Source organism: Alexandromys fortis, unplaced genomic scaffold (genome assembly GCF_014885135.2).
Source record: "Alexandromys fortis isolate MF-2015 unplaced genomic scaffold, M_Fortis_MF-2015_v1.1 scaffold_77, whole genome shotgun sequence".
Lineage (NCBI taxonomy): Eukaryota > Metazoa > Chordata > Mammalia > Rodentia > Cricetidae > Alexandromys > Alexandromys fortis.
In genome coordinates, this window is record NW_026067967.1 from 7219433 (window position 1) to 7236648 (window position 17216).

At 45.2% G+C, this 17216-nt stretch overlaps 1 protein-coding gene and 1 long non-coding RNA gene across 3 annotated transcripts in view; one reads left to right on the forward strand and one right to left on the reverse strand.

Annotated features, from left to right (window-relative positions):
- Positions 1 to 95: 95 nt before the first annotated feature.
- Positions 96 to 13225, forward strand: Thap12 (THAP domain containing 12). 2 transcript variants are annotated; one of them, XM_050154613.1, is made up of 6 exons: positions 96 to 437; positions 3223 to 3343; positions 6335 to 6442; positions 9131 to 9167; positions 10285 to 10754; positions 11148 to 13225. In XM_050154613.1, the coding sequence occupies exons 1-6, from the start codon at positions 349 to 351 to the stop codon at positions 12201 to 12203; spliced, it is 1881 nt and encodes a 626-aa protein (XP_050010570.1). In that variant the 5' UTR covers positions 96 to 348; the 3' UTR covers positions 12204 to 13225. The 2 variants fall into 2 exon arrangements, with proteins under 2 accessions (XP_050010570.1, XP_050010569.1); XM_050154612.1 differs by having other exon boundaries at positions 10285 to 13225.
- Positions 13226 to 13352: 127 nt separating this feature from the next.
- Positions 13353 to 17216, reverse strand: part of LOC126509026 (uncharacterized) — a 29255-nt gene continuing 25391 nt past the window's right edge. Inside the window, exon 3 of the long non-coding RNA XR_007594030.1 lies at positions 13353 to 15921. This is a non-coding gene — a long non-coding RNA (uncharacterized lncRNA). The remainder of the gene's footprint in view (positions 15922 to 17216) is intronic.

The window sequence follows — 17216 nt, forward strand, 5'->3', positions numbered from 1 at the left end:
GAGAGGAGGAGGAGGCTGAGAGGAGAGAGGGCACCCGCGAGCGCCAGGGTGCATTGTGGGAAGGAGGCGGCAGCGTCCCGGGCGGGCTGGAGGTGCAGCGGCGGCGGCGGCGGTAAATCCTCCCGGCCGCTCACAGCACTGTGGAGCCGCGGCCCCAGCCCGGCCTCGGCCCGCGCGCCCCTCCTGGCCCTCGCGGCTTCGCCTGCCAGCCCCTCCTCCGCGCGCGCGGCCTGGCAGAGCCGGCCGGCCGGCCGGCCCAGCTCCCCTCCCCGGCCCCGCGGGGCGGCCGTGCTGCTGCCCTGACGAGGCGGGGAGGGGAGGGCTGGACCGGCCGGTGCCCGGACGACCATGCCGAACTTCTGCGCCGCCCCGAACTGCACACGGAAGAGCACGCAGTCCGACCTGGCCTTCTTCAGGTTCCCTCGGGACCCGGCCAGGTAGGTGAGCGCGGGGCGCGGAGGCTGCGGGGAGTCGGACGCACGTGCGCTGCTGCGCCCTCGGGGACCCGGCCGAGAGGGTGCCACCCCGGGGGCGCCGAGCGGCTTCCGTCGTCCGGCTCGTTTTTCCTAGCTGTCAAGGGAAGGGTAGGACTCCCGGGTTGCGGTCCCGGCGGCCCTGCCTCTGCTCCTGGGACGGTGTTTCTGTTTGGAGTCGGGCCGCTTGCTTTGATCTTCAATCGGGTCACAACTGCTGCCTCCTTCGGGGTTGTCATCGCTCTCAGTGTTCAAAGGCGGACCGTTATTCATTGTCTCCCTCGGTTATTGTGGGGAGCTCCGAGGACGCGTGTGAGGGCGTGGGAATAGGTATTGAAACTTCACTCTTCGCTTGGGGCAGCTCATCCTCCGGGTCGTGCTCTGAGAGGCGTAGGGACTGAGTGTGATTGATAGGCAGCAGGCTTTTCACGGGGCTCTCTTGTTGGTCCATTCATTTAAAAGTCAGTGCTTAGCCGTGTTTGGAGTACTCGTGTCAGGTGCTGGGGACCCTGGGAATGCTGTCAGGAACCGCAGAAAGCGCCTGATCCGTGGAGGGAGCAGATCTATCAACAGGCGTTGTAATGTAGCATGCTATTTATTAGTTGGACAAATATTTATCGAAAGCCTACAATTGGTAGAAATTGGTTTGAGCGCAGGGTAACAGATGAGCCAGTGAAAAGTCCCTGCTCTCAGAGGTTACGTTCAAGTGGTGGGAAACTGGAAGTAAAATATTTACAGTAGTGTGCCCCCAAAATGAGAAAATACCCTGAAGGAAAATACAGTAGAGGTTGGAAGAAGTTTAAAGGTAGCCAGGGAGCGGCTGCAAAGACGGCTCAGCGCTGAAGAGCACTTGCTGCGCTTGCAGAAGACCTGGGTTCTGAGCCCACCTCGGGTGACTTAACCCCCTGTAACTCCGTTTCCAGGGGATCTCATGCACAACCTCCTCTGGCCTTTGTGTGTACCAGGCTCAAAGTGTAATACACTCATGCATGTAAATAAGTAGACTAAAAAAAAAAAAAAACATAGTCAGGGAGCTGCGTTTGGTGACTTGCCCTGTAATCCCAGCTCTGAGGAGGCAGGAGAATTAGCTTGAGTTTTGAAGCTAGCCTGAGTTAAAGCAAGTTCCAGGACATTTAGGGCTACAGTTGTGAGATCTTGTCTCACCCACTTAAAGAAAAAAAAAATGATAATAAGAGAGGCACAATTGCTATTTTAAACAGAGGGAGCAATAAAAGTCTCACCACAGTGAATTTGAGCAAAGAGTTGAATTAGGGCAGGGGACATCCATGAAATATCATAGGAAGTCTGGAGACAGGAAGAGTGCAGTCAAGGCATGCTTGCTGATGAGGTGTGTATGGGAGTCACAAGCTGTTCAGGAAGTTGTCTGTGGAAACACTCTGGGGTTTATTCTGAGTGAAGCGGGAGAACTTAGGGCTGAGAGTGGTTCTCCCAGGGATTTCTGGCTGCTTGTTCATTGTAGGGGAGCAAAAGCGAAAGCAGGAAGACCAGGGATCAACGGTTGCAATAGTCCAGATCAGAAGAGGAGGAAGAGGCACACTGTGCGTTTTTAGATAAAGTTTGGCGATGAAGCCAACTTAATTTGCCAATAGTTTAGGTGTGGGTTATAAGAGAAAACAGTCCAGGGTAACTCCCGAGATTATGTATGTGTATGAGGGTAGTGTGGGTACTGAACCTGTAGCTGGGCTAGTGGCCAGCAAACCCCGGCAAGCCTCCTGTCTCTGCTCCCATAGGGTTAGAGCTGCAGACACAGCTTCCACCCACTGAGCCATCTCTCCCAGACTCCTGAGGCTTTTAACATAAAACAGTTTGGGAAATACAGTTTGTCGGGGAATAGTAAAAGTTTGATTTGTAATGCGGCATCTGACAGCAGGCTTGGTGGAAATTCCAAAGGTGTCTTCAGCCAGGGGATGGAGTTCAGCACTAAAGACCTTGATTAGCATAAGTGAGGTCCCAGGTTCTATACCCTGGGAAAATAGTTATCTTTATACTACATACAGAAATTAATTTCAAATGACTGATTTCTCTTTCTCTACATTGTCGATACTTGTTTTTTGTTTTTTCTTTTTCTTTTTGTTTTTCAAGACAGGGTTTCTCTTGTAACCCTGACTTACTCTGCAGCCCAGGCTGACCTCAAACTCAGAAATCTGCCTGCTTCTTCTTCCTGAGTGCTGGGATCAAAGTCATGTGCCACACTTGGCACAGATTTCTGTTTTGAATCTATTTATAAATATGTTTATATATTTTTAACTAAACTTTTATGTATGGTCTGTGACCCTTTTAAAGAGATAATTGCCTGCTCCAAATATATTTATTTTATTTATTTGTTTAATCCCAGCACCTGGGATTAAAGGTGTGTATATCAGGCCAGGCCTTGGTGGCGCACGCCTTTAATCCCAGCACTTGCAGAGGCAGGTGAATCCCTGTGAGTTTAAGGGCAGCCTGGACTACAAGAGCTAGTTCCAGAACAGCTAGGGCTGTTACACAGGGAAACCCTATCTTGAAAGACACCCCCCTCCAAAAAAAATATATATGTACCATGCCTGACTCAGATTAATTATTTTTTGAGATAGGTTTCCTATGTAGTTTAGGCTGGTCTCAGACTCAGAGTCTTCCTGCCTCAACCTCCCAAGTACTGAGATTATAGGTGTGTGCTCCTATGCCCAGCCCAAACGCTAAAATTTAAACTTTGACTTTATATTTCATAATTATATTTTGGTTTTGTTCATAGATGCCAGAAGTGGGTTGAAAACTGTAGGAGAGCAGACTTAGAAGACAAAACCCCCGATCAGCTAAATAAGCATTATCGACTATGCGCCAAACACTTCGAGACCTCTATGATCTGTCGAACTGTAAGTAAGAGCGTGGCCTCTCCTCCCTTGCTGTCTGGTTTGCAATGTCAGTTTTTATTGAATGTCTGCCTATACCATTTGAGTTGAAGATAGGTCTGGAGTCTAGTAGTAGTATCTGCTTGCTCTCAGAAACTTGACTTTTTAAACCCCTCTTTCTTGATGCCCCTCCCCCCCCCACTAGAGGTGATAATTTAAACTTACAGAAATGTACATGTGTAGTACTGTGGCTGTTCATTTCAAGCTACTTTTCTAGAGTGTTTTTGCTTTGTTTTAATGTGGTTCTAGGGATAGAACCCGGAGCCTTCTGTACACTATGCAGCTCTACCACTGAGTTAACCCCAGCCCCTCTAGAGCATTCTTGTGAATGGCAGTCTCGCCTAGGAATGATGCTCTTGCTCATGGCTTGAATGTCCTCTTAAGAGCCAACACTTGCCTCGTTCCCACTGTGTAATTTTAAGGACTAGCTAGAACAAGAATCTGTATCACATGGGTAACATGAAGCTGTTCTTACACCCAGACCTTTCCCTTCTGGGCCCGAACAAAATCTTAGGGTTTCTAATGTTCTAAGATTCTCTAGTAAGAGAATGTGATTCATAAAAGAAACAGGCACATTTGATTGACGTGTGTGGACCAGAAACCAACAAGAGTTTGGTAAATCCATAGCATTCTTAGGTATAACTAACGTTCTGATTAGGCTTGGATAGACGTGAACTTGACTTGAAGGTACACTATATATTATTATGCAGCAATTTATTTTGATATTTTTTTCAGATACATTTTGCAGAGGCATCAGAAAACTAAAGAATGATTGGGTTATTTTATTTCTCAATATTAATTGAAGCAGATACTTGTGAAGTCATTGGGAGGTGAGCCAATTCCGGTTCAACAATTTAATCACAAATATTTGAGGGATTTTTTTTTTAACCTTGCTTTGTTACAAGCGTTATACTGATCAGCCGTATGTTTTAAAGGCAAACTACTTTTGTGTTCATTTTAAAATACACAAACCATGCATTTTTACTTTTAGTATAGTGAATATCATCTTTTAACTGTGTAATTCTAGCCTGATTAATCTGAGAAATTTAAAATATAGCTCACTAATGTAGCTGACTTTAGTCAGAGCATAGAGTAGAAATAGAATAGCTAGTTTTGCTTTTTGTAATTCCCAAATGATTCTTTCGTCTTTAGTAAATTAACTTAAATGGGAGACATGTTCTTTCTGTGTGTGCAGAACGAGCATCTTGAAGACTGGCTTGCATGATAACTGTATTGAAACATGTGAGCCTGCTGGCTTCACTAGTTTGGCATTTAAGAGCTTTTTAGCGTACATGAGCAGTTCTGCCAAAGCCAAAGCCTCTGTTATCTTTGGTGCCAGAGTAAGATAAGCGTGGTTCCTTTAAATTGTGAAGAGTAAACTGTGATGTGGAATTAGCATTGTTCATGTGAGTTAGATTTAATCTTTAGACATGTGTATTTATAAATGAATATAGAATATATCATTTTCATTCATAGTCCAGTTTTTCTGGTCTTTGCTTTGTCTGCTAAATTTGAATTTTGAAAATTCTCTAGACTATTTCCTCCCTCCTCTAATCCCCCCAATCACCCAACTATTTGATGTTGATTATGTTTAATTTTGAGACTTTGGCTTAGTGAGAAAGATGAAAAGCCCAGGGTATCATAGGTGAACTTTCCACTGTAGCTTTGTCCATACCAATCCCAACTCAGACTTCCTGGTAGACTCAGAGTTCTTAGTCCACCTTAGGAGCCAAGTATTGAGAAATTGCATTTTGTGCCCTGTGGTAGTGGTGCACTCTTTAATCTCAGCACTCGGGAGGCAGAGGCAGGAGGATCTCTAAGTTCGAGGCCAGCCTAGTCTACAGAGAGTTCCAAGACAGGCTCCAAAGCTACTCAGAAAAACCCTGGAGAGAGAGAGAGTGAGCACCTGGCATGGTGGCTCATAGCTGTCATTCCAACAGTCAAGAGGCAGAAGTAGATTGGATCATGAGTTGAAGGCCACTTGAGCAATATGGTGAGACCATGTCTCAACTTATCAAAAAATTAAATATAATTAATAATAATAAATTAGACTTTTTGTTTTCTGTGATGTGTGGGATTGAATTAGAAAACACTGACTAACTAGTAATTCTCACTGAGTGCTCACAGCACCTCTGGATGGAATCCAAGCAGATTGTTTCATTTGGATACATTTTTCTGTCCTGTCTTCCCAACCTCCCTTACCAAGGTGAAAAAGTTCAGAGAAGTCAGCTTTTGAAATATCACTACCACCAAGAAAGTTCCTCAAATGAAGTGTGCTTTGTGTTTTCCTATAACTGGAGAGAGAAATAAAAGTCACTCTCTCCTTGGACTAACTAGTGGGAAAATAGTGATTTATCAGCTACTCTCCTTAGTTAAGTTCTTGTTGTTGCCCCAGCTTCCTCCTGGCTCACTATGGAACTGTCGTCCCGACGCAGGTTTAGGTCCAGCTTCTGGTGAGACGGCAGGGCAGAGAAAGGGGCCTTTTTAGTGAGCAGATCATTGAGACAAGAAGGGAGTTTAGAAAGGCCTAATTGAGTGTTGGTAGACTTGTGATTATGTATTTTGTTATTCTTAGTATGTGAATAATTTCATTTTGGAAGACGTGAACTACTTGACACCTGACTCCTATTTAGATCAAGGAACTGGAGTCTAAAAAGGCATTGGTCAAGTTCATGTTTTTACTGCCTTGATATTTCCCAGTGCTAGCAACAGTGGAGGGAATGGCAGGGAAGGGGGTCATTGTAATTGCACATTAAAGGGCATAGAAAACTCCGGAGACCTGTAATCCCTGTAGACTTGGTAGCTAATGGAAGGACAGAACAGAAGGGCATCGGAATTTGTGCGTCTGTACTTTAGAGACAGGTAAAGAAGCTCTAGAGAAGTCATTAATGTAGAATTTTATTTACTTTTTTTTTTTTAGGGACCTTTTCTGAATTGATACATTTTCTTTTTCAGAGTCCTTACCGTACAGTTCTTCGAGATAATGCAATACCAACAATATTTGACCTCACCAGTCATTTGAACAACCCACATAGCAGACACAGAAAACGAATAAAAGAGTTGGTATGTCTCTGGCTCCTCAGCTTTGCTCTCTCTGCACATCCTGTTACATCAAGCACGGAAACACTTGTTAGCAGCTCTCCTGTGGTATTCTGTGTCTCCCAGGTAGCGTGCTAGGAAGTGAGCCGTGTTTATTGAGATGGTTAGTCTGTTGTGGTGCTGTTTAAGTTGGAAAAGCTCCTCCAGATACAGCCCAGCTGATAGTTGTTGGCTTGGGACAAGGCACGGTGTTGATTACAGGCCACTAACTCATTGCTTTCCTGGGACTGGTGGCAAGGAGATCTAGATTGTTTTAGAGTGGAGAATTTTGCTATTATTGGTGACAGGATCTAGAAAAAGTTTATAATGTCGTATAAATTATATGTGCTTTTATAATCCTTTGCCACCTTTCAGATAGCTAAAACCTACCTGTCTTTGTTGACCTTGGGTGAACACCCTTATATACACGTTACCCCGGTTCATTTTTATTTTCAGTTACCTAATTAATTATTCATTAGGCACACATTCATGGCAGCAGGCGTGTGGACACCGGAGGAGCCTGGGGTAGGCTTGTGAGGCACACACCGTTGCCCTATCGTGGGAGCCCGGGGTAGGCTTGGGAGGCACATACTGTTGCCTGCTAAGCCGTTTTACTGACTCAGCTCCCCCTCACCTAGTTTTGAAGACAAGTTAGCTCTTCAATGTTGTGTGATGTTTTACTCTTTTGGCTTTTTTGGGGGGGGGGGAGAGGTCCACCACCCAGCTCCCAAATAAAACACTCGGAGGCTTATTCTTAGTTATGAATACTAGTCCTTGACTTGTTTCTTGCCAGCTTTTCTTAAATTATCCCAACCACTTTTTGCCTCTGGGCTTTTTCCTTTTCTTCTTTATACCTTACCTTTACTCTTATTCTGTGGCTGTCTGGGTGACTGCGTGCCTGGCCCCTGACATCTTCCTCCCTCTCCCAGATTTCTCCTTCTGTTTATATTCTGCATACAGCCCTGCCTATTTCTCTCTCCTGCCTTGCTATTGGCCGTTCAGCTCTTTATTAGACCATCAGGTGTTTTAGACAGGCACAGTAACATAGCTTCACAGAGTTAAACAAAGGCAACATATTAGCTGCAGCATTTTGTAATCTCCCATAGTTCTCAAAGGTGTTTTTTTAAGCCTCTTCATGTTGTTTATTTCAAATGTTAGGTAGCACACAGAGGGTACCTATAGACTACAACAGGATCTTGTATGTGTGTCTCCATTGTCCCTGAATTCTGATGCTTCCTCAAGTAATCCACTATTCTTCCTGAGAATTTTCTGAAGGGATTTTTGTTGTTGTTGTTGTTTTGTTTTCTCGATATAGGGTTTCTCTGTAACTTTGGTGCCTGTCCTGGAGCTAGCTCTTGTATACCAGGCTGTCCTCGAACTCACAGATCTGCCTGTCTCTGCCTCCTGAATGCTGGGATTAAAGGCGCGTACCAGCACTGTCCAGCTTTTCTGAAGTTTTTTATTGTGGACATTTAAATTTTATTGGACAGGGTCAGGCATACAGCCAGGTGTTACAGTGTTTGCCTGGCATTTGTGGGACACGGGGTTCAGTCCCAAGCACCACCGAAACAATTATAAAAACAAGTGCCATAGTGTATTTTCAGTTCCTATATTGAGTAGTCTGATGACGCGTTTACATCTCAGGACTTAATCTCTCATGCTGATTTTTGCTTCCTCGTCTTTTCCCTTCCGCTTCTCTGGGATTTGTCCTGGATGAGTGCTCACACTCACTCACACGGCCGTCCTTTGCATCAGCTGTCGCTTCCCTGTGCCCGCCTTTCATTACAGGCACACTTCCACACTTGCCATCCCTTAACTGCGCCCTCTGGGCTAGGGGAGGGCTGTCAGCTTAGCCAGCATGCTAATGGTTCTGTTAGTGCGGTGTCCAGAGAGCCCATCGGGTGCCCTGCTGTCTCTGGCTTTCATTGGCACTGCTTTCCTGCCACAGAGAGTGGTGGAAGTGTATACAAACACTAGAGAGTGTTGGTGGGAGAATGCAAGACTGATCTGGAAAGTTCTAACTCTGATGGTTTGGGGTACAGAGAAACTCTGTTGTTTTTTCTTCTGAGTTGGCCTTCTCATGAAGTTCTGTGGTCAGCAGCCTCCTGGTTTTGTGACATTTAGGGTTAGATTGGGAAGAGGAGTCATCGTGTCCTCTTGAATATGACGCTAAGTGCTGTGGTCTATCTTCATCTCAATTATCACTCAGTATGCATTAGTCCGGTTAGGATACATTAGGGAGAAAGTAGGTCAATAATACGTCATTTTTCTTCTAGTACTTCAGTATAAGCTTGGAATCAGGAGCATGTCACATGGTTTTGGTTTCCTATTATGTGTCTTAAGAATGTATTCAGTGTGAAGAATTGATTCTCTCTGGAGCTAGGGATGTAGTCTTGCTGATCAGAATACTTGTTTAGCATGAACAATGGCCTGGGTTCAATTCCTAGCACCACATAAACCAGTACTTGGGAGGTAAAGGCAAAGTGTCAGAAGTTCAAGGTCATCCTCAGCTACTTAGTTCAAGACCACCCTGGAGTACATGAGACACTTTCTTTAAAAACAAAGCCCCTTAAACTCTCAAATAAGTTTTTTTTTTTTTTTTTTTTTTTTGCTCTGAACAGGCTTAAGTCTAGATGATTTACTAAAGATGATTGTCTTAAATTTTTTTTTTAGAGTGAAGATGAAATCAGAACACTGAAACAGAAAAAAAGTAAGTGATAATGTTGATGACGCTTTTGAATTCCTTTTTAAAAGGGTTGACCTGGTAAGAACAAATAAATGTGTTTCATATCCAAAACCTTCCTTGAGTGTGAGTGTAAAACTGTGGTTGACGCTGCCCTGCAGCCTGAAGGATCCCCTGTGTGCAGAGTTGTGCTGCCCGCATTGTCTTGTGCAGAGCACAGCACCTTCTCCCCTTGAGGCCCTCGGAGTGGTTAGGGGTCCCTGTAGGGAAGGAGTGCTCCAGAAAAGCCAGCCACGCACATCGTGGAACATAATTAGTTCCTGGCTGTAAGGCAGTGGGTATTTTGGGTGTAGTGGTTACAGAGTCTCTGTAGGTGCTGATGTTGATGTGTAAGCTGTGTCGTCAAACGATGGGGCTAGAAATTGCTTCTTTTCTTACCACTGGACACCATCTCTCCTCCTTTATCTTCTTCTGCTGCTATAGACATAGCTTTGGCTGATACCATTTATCATCCTGGTGCTTTGTTTAATTCCCACAGTAGCTGCATGATAAATAATATTTTCCTTCTTTATAGATAAAGAAACATGCTCAGCAAAGAAAGGCAGGAAAGATAGAAACAGAGTAGAACAAAACAAGCTGCTAGATTGAAGTAAACACCCTCACTTAGATGTTGTTAGCGTCTCTGATAGCCTATGGTGCTTAACAGATGAACCCAGAGGAGAGAGCAGAGTTCAGAACTTGCAGCGTTGTGAGTTGCTAGCAGTTGGAACCACTGAGAGAGGAGTTTGTAATTAGAGACAACATGGCCTGGCTTCCATGGAGCACTCTGGACTAGGAAAGACAACTGCAGTCAAGTGGGGTTGATGGCATCCGCCTGAAGAAAGTAGTGTGATACATGTAAGATGTAAGATACCTGTGGAAACACTGTCCTCTTCACCTTCCTAAAAATTGTCCCTACTTCATAACAGCATTTGTGTTTATTAAAGTCTGTCCACAGCATTTGTCTCTTCATTTTACTAACTTAATTTGGGTCCTATCCTGTCGGTGTTCTTTAGTGGTGAATGAATGTGTTTGTAGATTTTAGATATTTAGCCAATCAAAATTGTGATCTATTTTGTCTTTTTGTGGTTCCTTTGTTTTCCAGTTGAGGAAGCTTGTGAACAAGAACAGGAAACTAACAACACTGCTCAGAACCCCAGTGCTGAAACAGACACCCAGCAGGATGGAAACGTGTTGCCTCTCACCCTCGAAGAGAAGGAGAACAAAGAGTACCTCAAGTCGCTGTTTGAGATCCTGATTCTCATGGGGAAGCAGAACATACCCTTGGATGGGCACGAGGCTGATGAGGTCCCAGAAGGCCTCTTCGCTCCAGACAACTTTCAGGCCTTGCTGGAGTGCCGGATCAATTCCGGAGAAGAGGTCCTGCGGAAGCGATTTGAGACCACAGCGGTGAACACGCTCTTCTGCTCTAAAGCTCAGCAGAGACAGATGCTGGAGATCTGCGAGAGCTGCATCCGGGAGGAGACGCTCAGGGAAGTGAGGGACTCACACTTCTTCTCTATCATCACGGACGACGTGGTGGACATAGCAGGAGAGGAGCAGCTGCCCGTGCTGGTGAGGTTTGTCGACGAAGCTCACAACCTGAGAGAGGAGTTTGTGGGCTTCCTGCCGTACGAAGCCGATGCAGAGATTTTGGCTGTGAAATTTCATACTACGATAACTGAGAAGTGGGGGTTGAATATGGAGTATTGCCGTGGTCAGGCCTACATTGTGTCCAGTGGGTTTTCTTCCAAGATGAAAGTTGTTGCCTCGAGACTTTTAGAAAAATACCCCCAGGCCGTCTACACCCTCTGCTCCTCCTGTGCCTTGAATGCCTGGCTGGCGAAGTCTGTCCCTGTGGTCGGGGTGTCCATGGCGTTAGGGACGATCGAGGAAGTCTGTTCTTTTTTCCACCGGTCACCACAGCTGCTCTTAGAACTTGACAATGTGATCTCTGTTCTTTTCCAGAACAGTGAAGAGCGAGGGAAAGAACTGAAGGAGATCTGCCATTCCCAGTGGACAGGCAGGCACGACGCCTTTGAGGTCTTGGTGGATCTCCTGCAAGCACTTGTTCTGTGTTTAGACGCCATAAACAGCGACACGAGTATCAGGTGGAACAACTGCATAGCGGGGCGAGCATTTGTCCTCTCTAGCGCAGTGACAGACTTTGATTTCATCGTTACCATTGTTGTTCTTAAGAATGTGTTATCTTTTACGAGAGCCTTTGGGAAGAATCTCCAGGGACAAACCTCAGATGTCTTCTTTGCAGCCAGCAGCCTGACTGCAGTACTGCATTCGCTTAACGAGGTGATGGAGAACATCGAAGTTTATCACGAGTTTTGGTTCGAGGAAGCCACAAACTTAGCAACCAAACTTGACGTTCAAATGAAACTCCCAGGGAAATTCCGGAGGACCCAGCAAGGTAACATGGAATCTCAGCTGACCTCGGAGAGTTACTATAAAGACACCCTCAGTGTTCCCACGGTGGAGCACATTATTCAGGAGCTGAAAGATATCTTTTCTGAGCAGCACCTCAAAGCCCTGAAATGCCTGTCCCTGGTCCCCTCGGTGATGGGGCAGCTCAAGTTCAACACCTCAGAGGAGCACCATGCCGACATGTACAGAAGTGACCTGCCCAACCCTGACACGCTCTCAGCCGAGCTGCACTGTTGGAGAATCAAGTGGAAGCACAGAGGGAAAGACATCGAGCTCCCGTCCACCATCTACGAAGCCCTGCATCTTCCGGACATCAAGTTTTTCCCCAATGTGTATGCCTTGCTGAAGGTCCTGTGTATCCTCCCTGTGATGAAAGTTGAGAATGAGCGCTATGAAAACGGACGGAAGCGTCTCAAGGCGTATCTGCGGAACACTTTGACAGACCAAAGGTCAAGTAATTTGGCTTTGCTTAACATAAATTTTGATATAAAACATGATCTGGATTTAATGGTGGACACATACATCAAACTCTATACAAATAAACCAGAGCTTCCTACGAATAATTCGGAAACCATTGAAAATGCCTAAAAGATTTCTGAAATGACTCTCGTCTTTGTGTTTGCCGTTTGGAAGAAAAGCGTAAGGTATAGTGGGTCAGTTAACCGCGCGTACAGCAAGACCTCTAGTCAAGTGCGTCATTAGCTGTTGGTAACCCGTGTGTTGGCCCCCGTTTGAACTCTCATGCTCTCCATACCTGTCTGTTGTAGGAGTTGGCACCGGGAATGTCAGAATGCCTCCCTGCTCTGGCACTCGGGAACTGTTTTAAAGTTATTCTAGATGTAACGTTATCATTATGGATTCAGTTGTCAGGTGGTGCGTTATCAGGCCTTTGGAAAATGAATTTGTGAGAGATACATTTTATAATGTATTACCATGAAGTGTACACCGTTGACTTTGACCTGTAGGAGTTATGGGTGCTTAAAATTTGTGGTAGCAGCTCTTGGAAGGCAGAGGCATGAGGATCACAAGTTTTAGTCCAGCCTGGGCCACATAGTGGGACTGTCTCAATAAAAAAAAGAGCAAGGGTCTGGGATAGCTCAGTGGAGCACTTGCTGAGCACGTGCAAGCCCAAGCCTAAGCCTCAGGACTGCGGAGCAGAGAAGAAAGCATCAGAATCCAACCACGTGATGAGCAGCCCAGGAGTTACAGAGTCTGTGAGCTCAGCAAGCAGCTTTCAGTAGTCTGTGCAGGACGGAAGGACCTCAGAGGAGCGAGTGAACGGCAGAGCCAGGCGCTGTCAACCCTCTTGGTTGTTGCTGTTTACATTCCTTTGTCGAGCCCACATTTCCATAGCCCTTTCCACAGGTAAATTCACTTCTGCTCCGCGGTGAAGACAGGCAAAGGCCACCCGTACAGGCAACCGACTTGTCTGTTTTCTTGTCTTTCATGATTATGTCTACCACCGTGTCTTGATTTATAAGCAAAACCTTCAAAAATAAATGTTTTGTGGTTTATCTAAAGAGTAATACAGAAAATATTACCGTTATTTTTGGTGAATAAAATCACAATTTTGTACAGTTTATTTCAATCTAAATAAAATGTGAATTTTGTTTAAATTTCAAAAATTGAGGTATTTTTGGCAGATCAAAACACATTCTTGTACATTTTCTTAAAATGATTATTTAATAATCACCCTCATGATTTACAATTCAAGATGAGATACTTTTCTAGTTCTTTTTTCGTATGTGGCTTAAGGTGTAGGAAAATGCATTTGTCAGATACATTTGCTGAAGCGCTGAGTCAAGCCCTGTGGTGTATCAAATCAGGACACGTTGCCTATGCAGGTTATAGAAGACGAAACGACTTTATGTTATTGGCATTATGCACAGTGTTTGTTTCTAACAGAGAACTGACCGATCGGCCCTGGCCTGTCATTTGTTTCGAGTTGTTGTGCCTGGCAGGCTGTCCCAGCCAAGGTCTGTCTCCTCCACCAGAAGGCGGTGCTGTAAGGATTAGATGATTTATTTTCAATGCCTGTTGCTGCTCAAACCCAATGGCTTAAAGAAAGCATTTCACTGTTCACACTTTTGAGATTGGTTAAACAATTTCTTTGCAAAGGTCGTGTGGGCTTTCTGTCTTTTGTTTGAAAATTTGTTGGTGTCTAGGTGGGATGGTTGGTCTCTCCATGTGGTCTTATCTTAATGTCGTTGTGGTCCTGGAGTACCAAGGGCACTTTCAAAGCCTGACTCAGAAACTCAGGGGTATCACTTGTACCCCATATTGTCGAAGCAAGTCACTTGGCTAGCCTAGGTGGAAGGGATGAGCAAATAGATTCCCTTAGACAGCAGTAACTACAAAATAGGACCTGTTTCAGTCTACTGCAGCCATGTAGCCAGAAGCGTATAAGGTGCCATCTTTTGTGTTTGGGTATCCTCTAGCTTGGGGCTTTGTGGAAGGTGTAAGGGTGCCAGGCAAGCATTCTGCCAGAGCTGCACCCTGGTAAAGCCCTAGTTTGTTAAAAAGGATCTTTCATGCCAGGTGTGCTATATGAGGATCTCAGGCAGGAGAATTGCTGTGAGTTTCAGACCAGCCAAGGTTACAATAGTGAGAACCCGCCGGGCGGTGGTGGCGCACATCTTTAATCCCAGCACTCGGGAGACAGAGGCACGCGGATCTTTGAGTTCTAGCCCAACCTGGTCTACAGAGAGCTAGTTCCAGGACAGGCTCCAAAGCTACAGATTAACCCTGCCTCAAAAAAAAAAAAAAAAAAAAAAAAAAAAAAAAAACCCTTTTCAGTAAACAGAAAAAGGATTTTCATAGTCTGTGTAGCTTTGGTGGCGAATTTCTACTTTATAAGATAAGGTAATTAGCTGGGCAGTGGTGGCACACACCTTTAATCTCAGCATTTGGGAGGCAGAGGCAGGCAGATCTCTTAGGTTCAAGGCCAGCCTGGTCCACAGGACAGTCAAGGTTACAAGGGGAAACCCTGTCTCAAAAAACAAAAATTAATTGGAAAATGGTGACGGTGGTGGCTATCTATATTACAAATATGCCAGACTTCTCAGCCAAGTATTGGCAGTAACCAAGTTCACTAACCCACACAACTTACAGCCTAGAGTTGACCCACGGGACCACAACTGTATTTTATTTCTTAAAGATTAATTTGTATTTGAATATTGTATATATGTATGGGGGGGTATGTGTGTTTGTGAGCACAGGTTGGAGGCCCTGAAGCCGGAGTTAACAGATTGTTGTGAGCTGCCAGACGTGGGTGCTGGGAACTGCCTGCCCTGTCTTCTACGAGAACACTGAACTCTCTTAACCACCTAACCACTTCTCCAGCCCACCCCCATCCGCAACTGTACTTTTAAATAACCAACTTCAGTAGATTAGATTTATTAAAATTATGGCGAAGGAAAAGTGTCTACAAAAGCCTTGTGTAGTTTGAAGAAGTCTATCTGGACAGCTTGCAAAATGTCATAAGAAATGTATTCGAGAATTAACATCTAATTTCAGGAATTTTTGTTCCTGGCATTTACTCTCACTTCTGGGGGGAAGTCACACAGTTGAATCCTACTATGGGCTGATGGCTCTGTACAGCAGATGGGAACAGATCCTCCATTCAAATTCGCATGCAGTTTCTTCTGCCTTCTTTGATAGACTCCAGTAAGTTCAGTAGGGGTTTGGGTTGGAAGAGACTTCTTCTGGAGATCGACCCCTCTGTAATAAATGAGCTGGGTCTGGTTTATTTTCATTTCTTCTGGGGGTTGGCCACTTCTTAGCGCTGCGTGAAGTGAAGTGATTCATCAGGCACAGGGAAGCTGTCCGGGCAGTGTTTGTTAATATTTACACCATATTTCAGAGCTGACAAAGCACCTTCATTATCTCGTCCGTTTCTCAGTGAAGAAAGCAAGCGCACAGAGGTAAATTAATTGTCCCCAATTAAATAGCCAACCAGAACCAGGTACTTCAGCCCAGGCATTTGATCTTAAAATTGATTATGAAAGCCACTTCATTCTTCAGGTTTGTAAGGAAACATTTGTCTTGGACATAGACTTCTTTAATCCGTTGCCAGCTTTCAGCACAACATCGAAAATGCACTCATTATAGTCGACATGGGCTTCTCGTGGGGGAAAATCTTGGAGCCCGCAACTTCTGAGGCTTTACAGACTGGATGTAGAAATGCTGCCACCTTTGTTCAGCTGCCAAGACACTACCACAAAGGGCCGTGGGCCCGGGTCCATTTATTTCACGAGTGGGTGCAGCTTTCGCCTTGCCGCCGTCAAAGGCTGCTCTGGCCAGGTTTCTGTGCCCAGGAGAAGCAGTCATTTTTAGTATAGATTAGCATAAACCTATCTCCTAGCTCAGCTTCAGGAAATAGTTACTGACTTAGGAACAATAAGTCTGAACTATAGGTTGGCAGTTCCTTCCCAGACCTGTTTCTAGGCCCCTTATTTCCCAACACGCATGCTATATAAATAGAATACAGCACATGCCACTGTGTTTGTGTCCATAAAGTACTTGGACGGAGTGAACAACAGACTTCAAAACTGAGTAGAGGTAGTAAATCTGCCCTCTCTTTAATGAGTTTAAATTTACAGTAGTTGGAACATCTGGAAGTTTAAAGTCCTAATTCGTTCCAAATGTTTGACAGGGATATACTGCAAAAGAGGATATTGTAATTGAGGGATCAAGAAAGCGGTCGGTGCAGTCTGAGGGCTTTTCTGTTTTCTCTGTGTGCATTCGTCTCTACGCACGAGAGGCTGACAGCAAAGAAGAGCTGGACCCAAACGTCCAAGTTGGGTTCCACGAGTAACTTCCACAGGACGAGTCTGGTAACTTCCACAGGACGAGTCTGGGACACAGTGGGCAGTTGCCTCCTTTCTCATCTGCTTCTTTATTCTTAAGGGCACAGGAATGAGGGTTTTTTTTTTTTTTTAATTATTAAAACTGGACTTAGAAAAGTCAAAGGCTTCTGGGTTCTAAATTGTAACTTTGATTAATGGGTCTTGTAATCCAAGAACCTGGTCTGCAGCCAACACCTAGCAATAGACCAAGCATTCATTGAATGCAGTTAACTGAGCCCCGTGGGATGCTTGTGAGGTGCTGATTGGATTCTCCTGCAGCAGCAGGAGACTTACTGCTCACAGTAGCAGTTTCTGCTAGCCACTTTGGTGCGTGCCAGGCCTGGGCCGAGGCTGTTCGCCTGGTCTATCTAGTTGAAGCCTCCACCCCATAAAGAAAGTAGGTATCTGTGCCACCTTTCCAGGTGAGGGCCGAAGACTCAGGAGTCGGACACCTAGCGAGCTATGGAACCAGGATTCCAGCATGGCGTGAAGGTTTGCTTACCTCTTACCCTAATTTCAAATTAACATCGGATGGCTGCCATGCTCAAACCACTTAGCCTCAAGCACAAGGCTAAATACCATGGACACAGAGAATGAGCAAAGCCCACTCTGTGGATACAAAGGTGGAAGACCGAATCCAGGCCTGAGCTCATTCATGTTGGGGCACCAGACAAGCTGGGGCCCACCACAGTCAGGCTATAGGTAGAGAACTAATTGGCCATCCTGACTGCAGGACTCTCAAGATAACATGAAT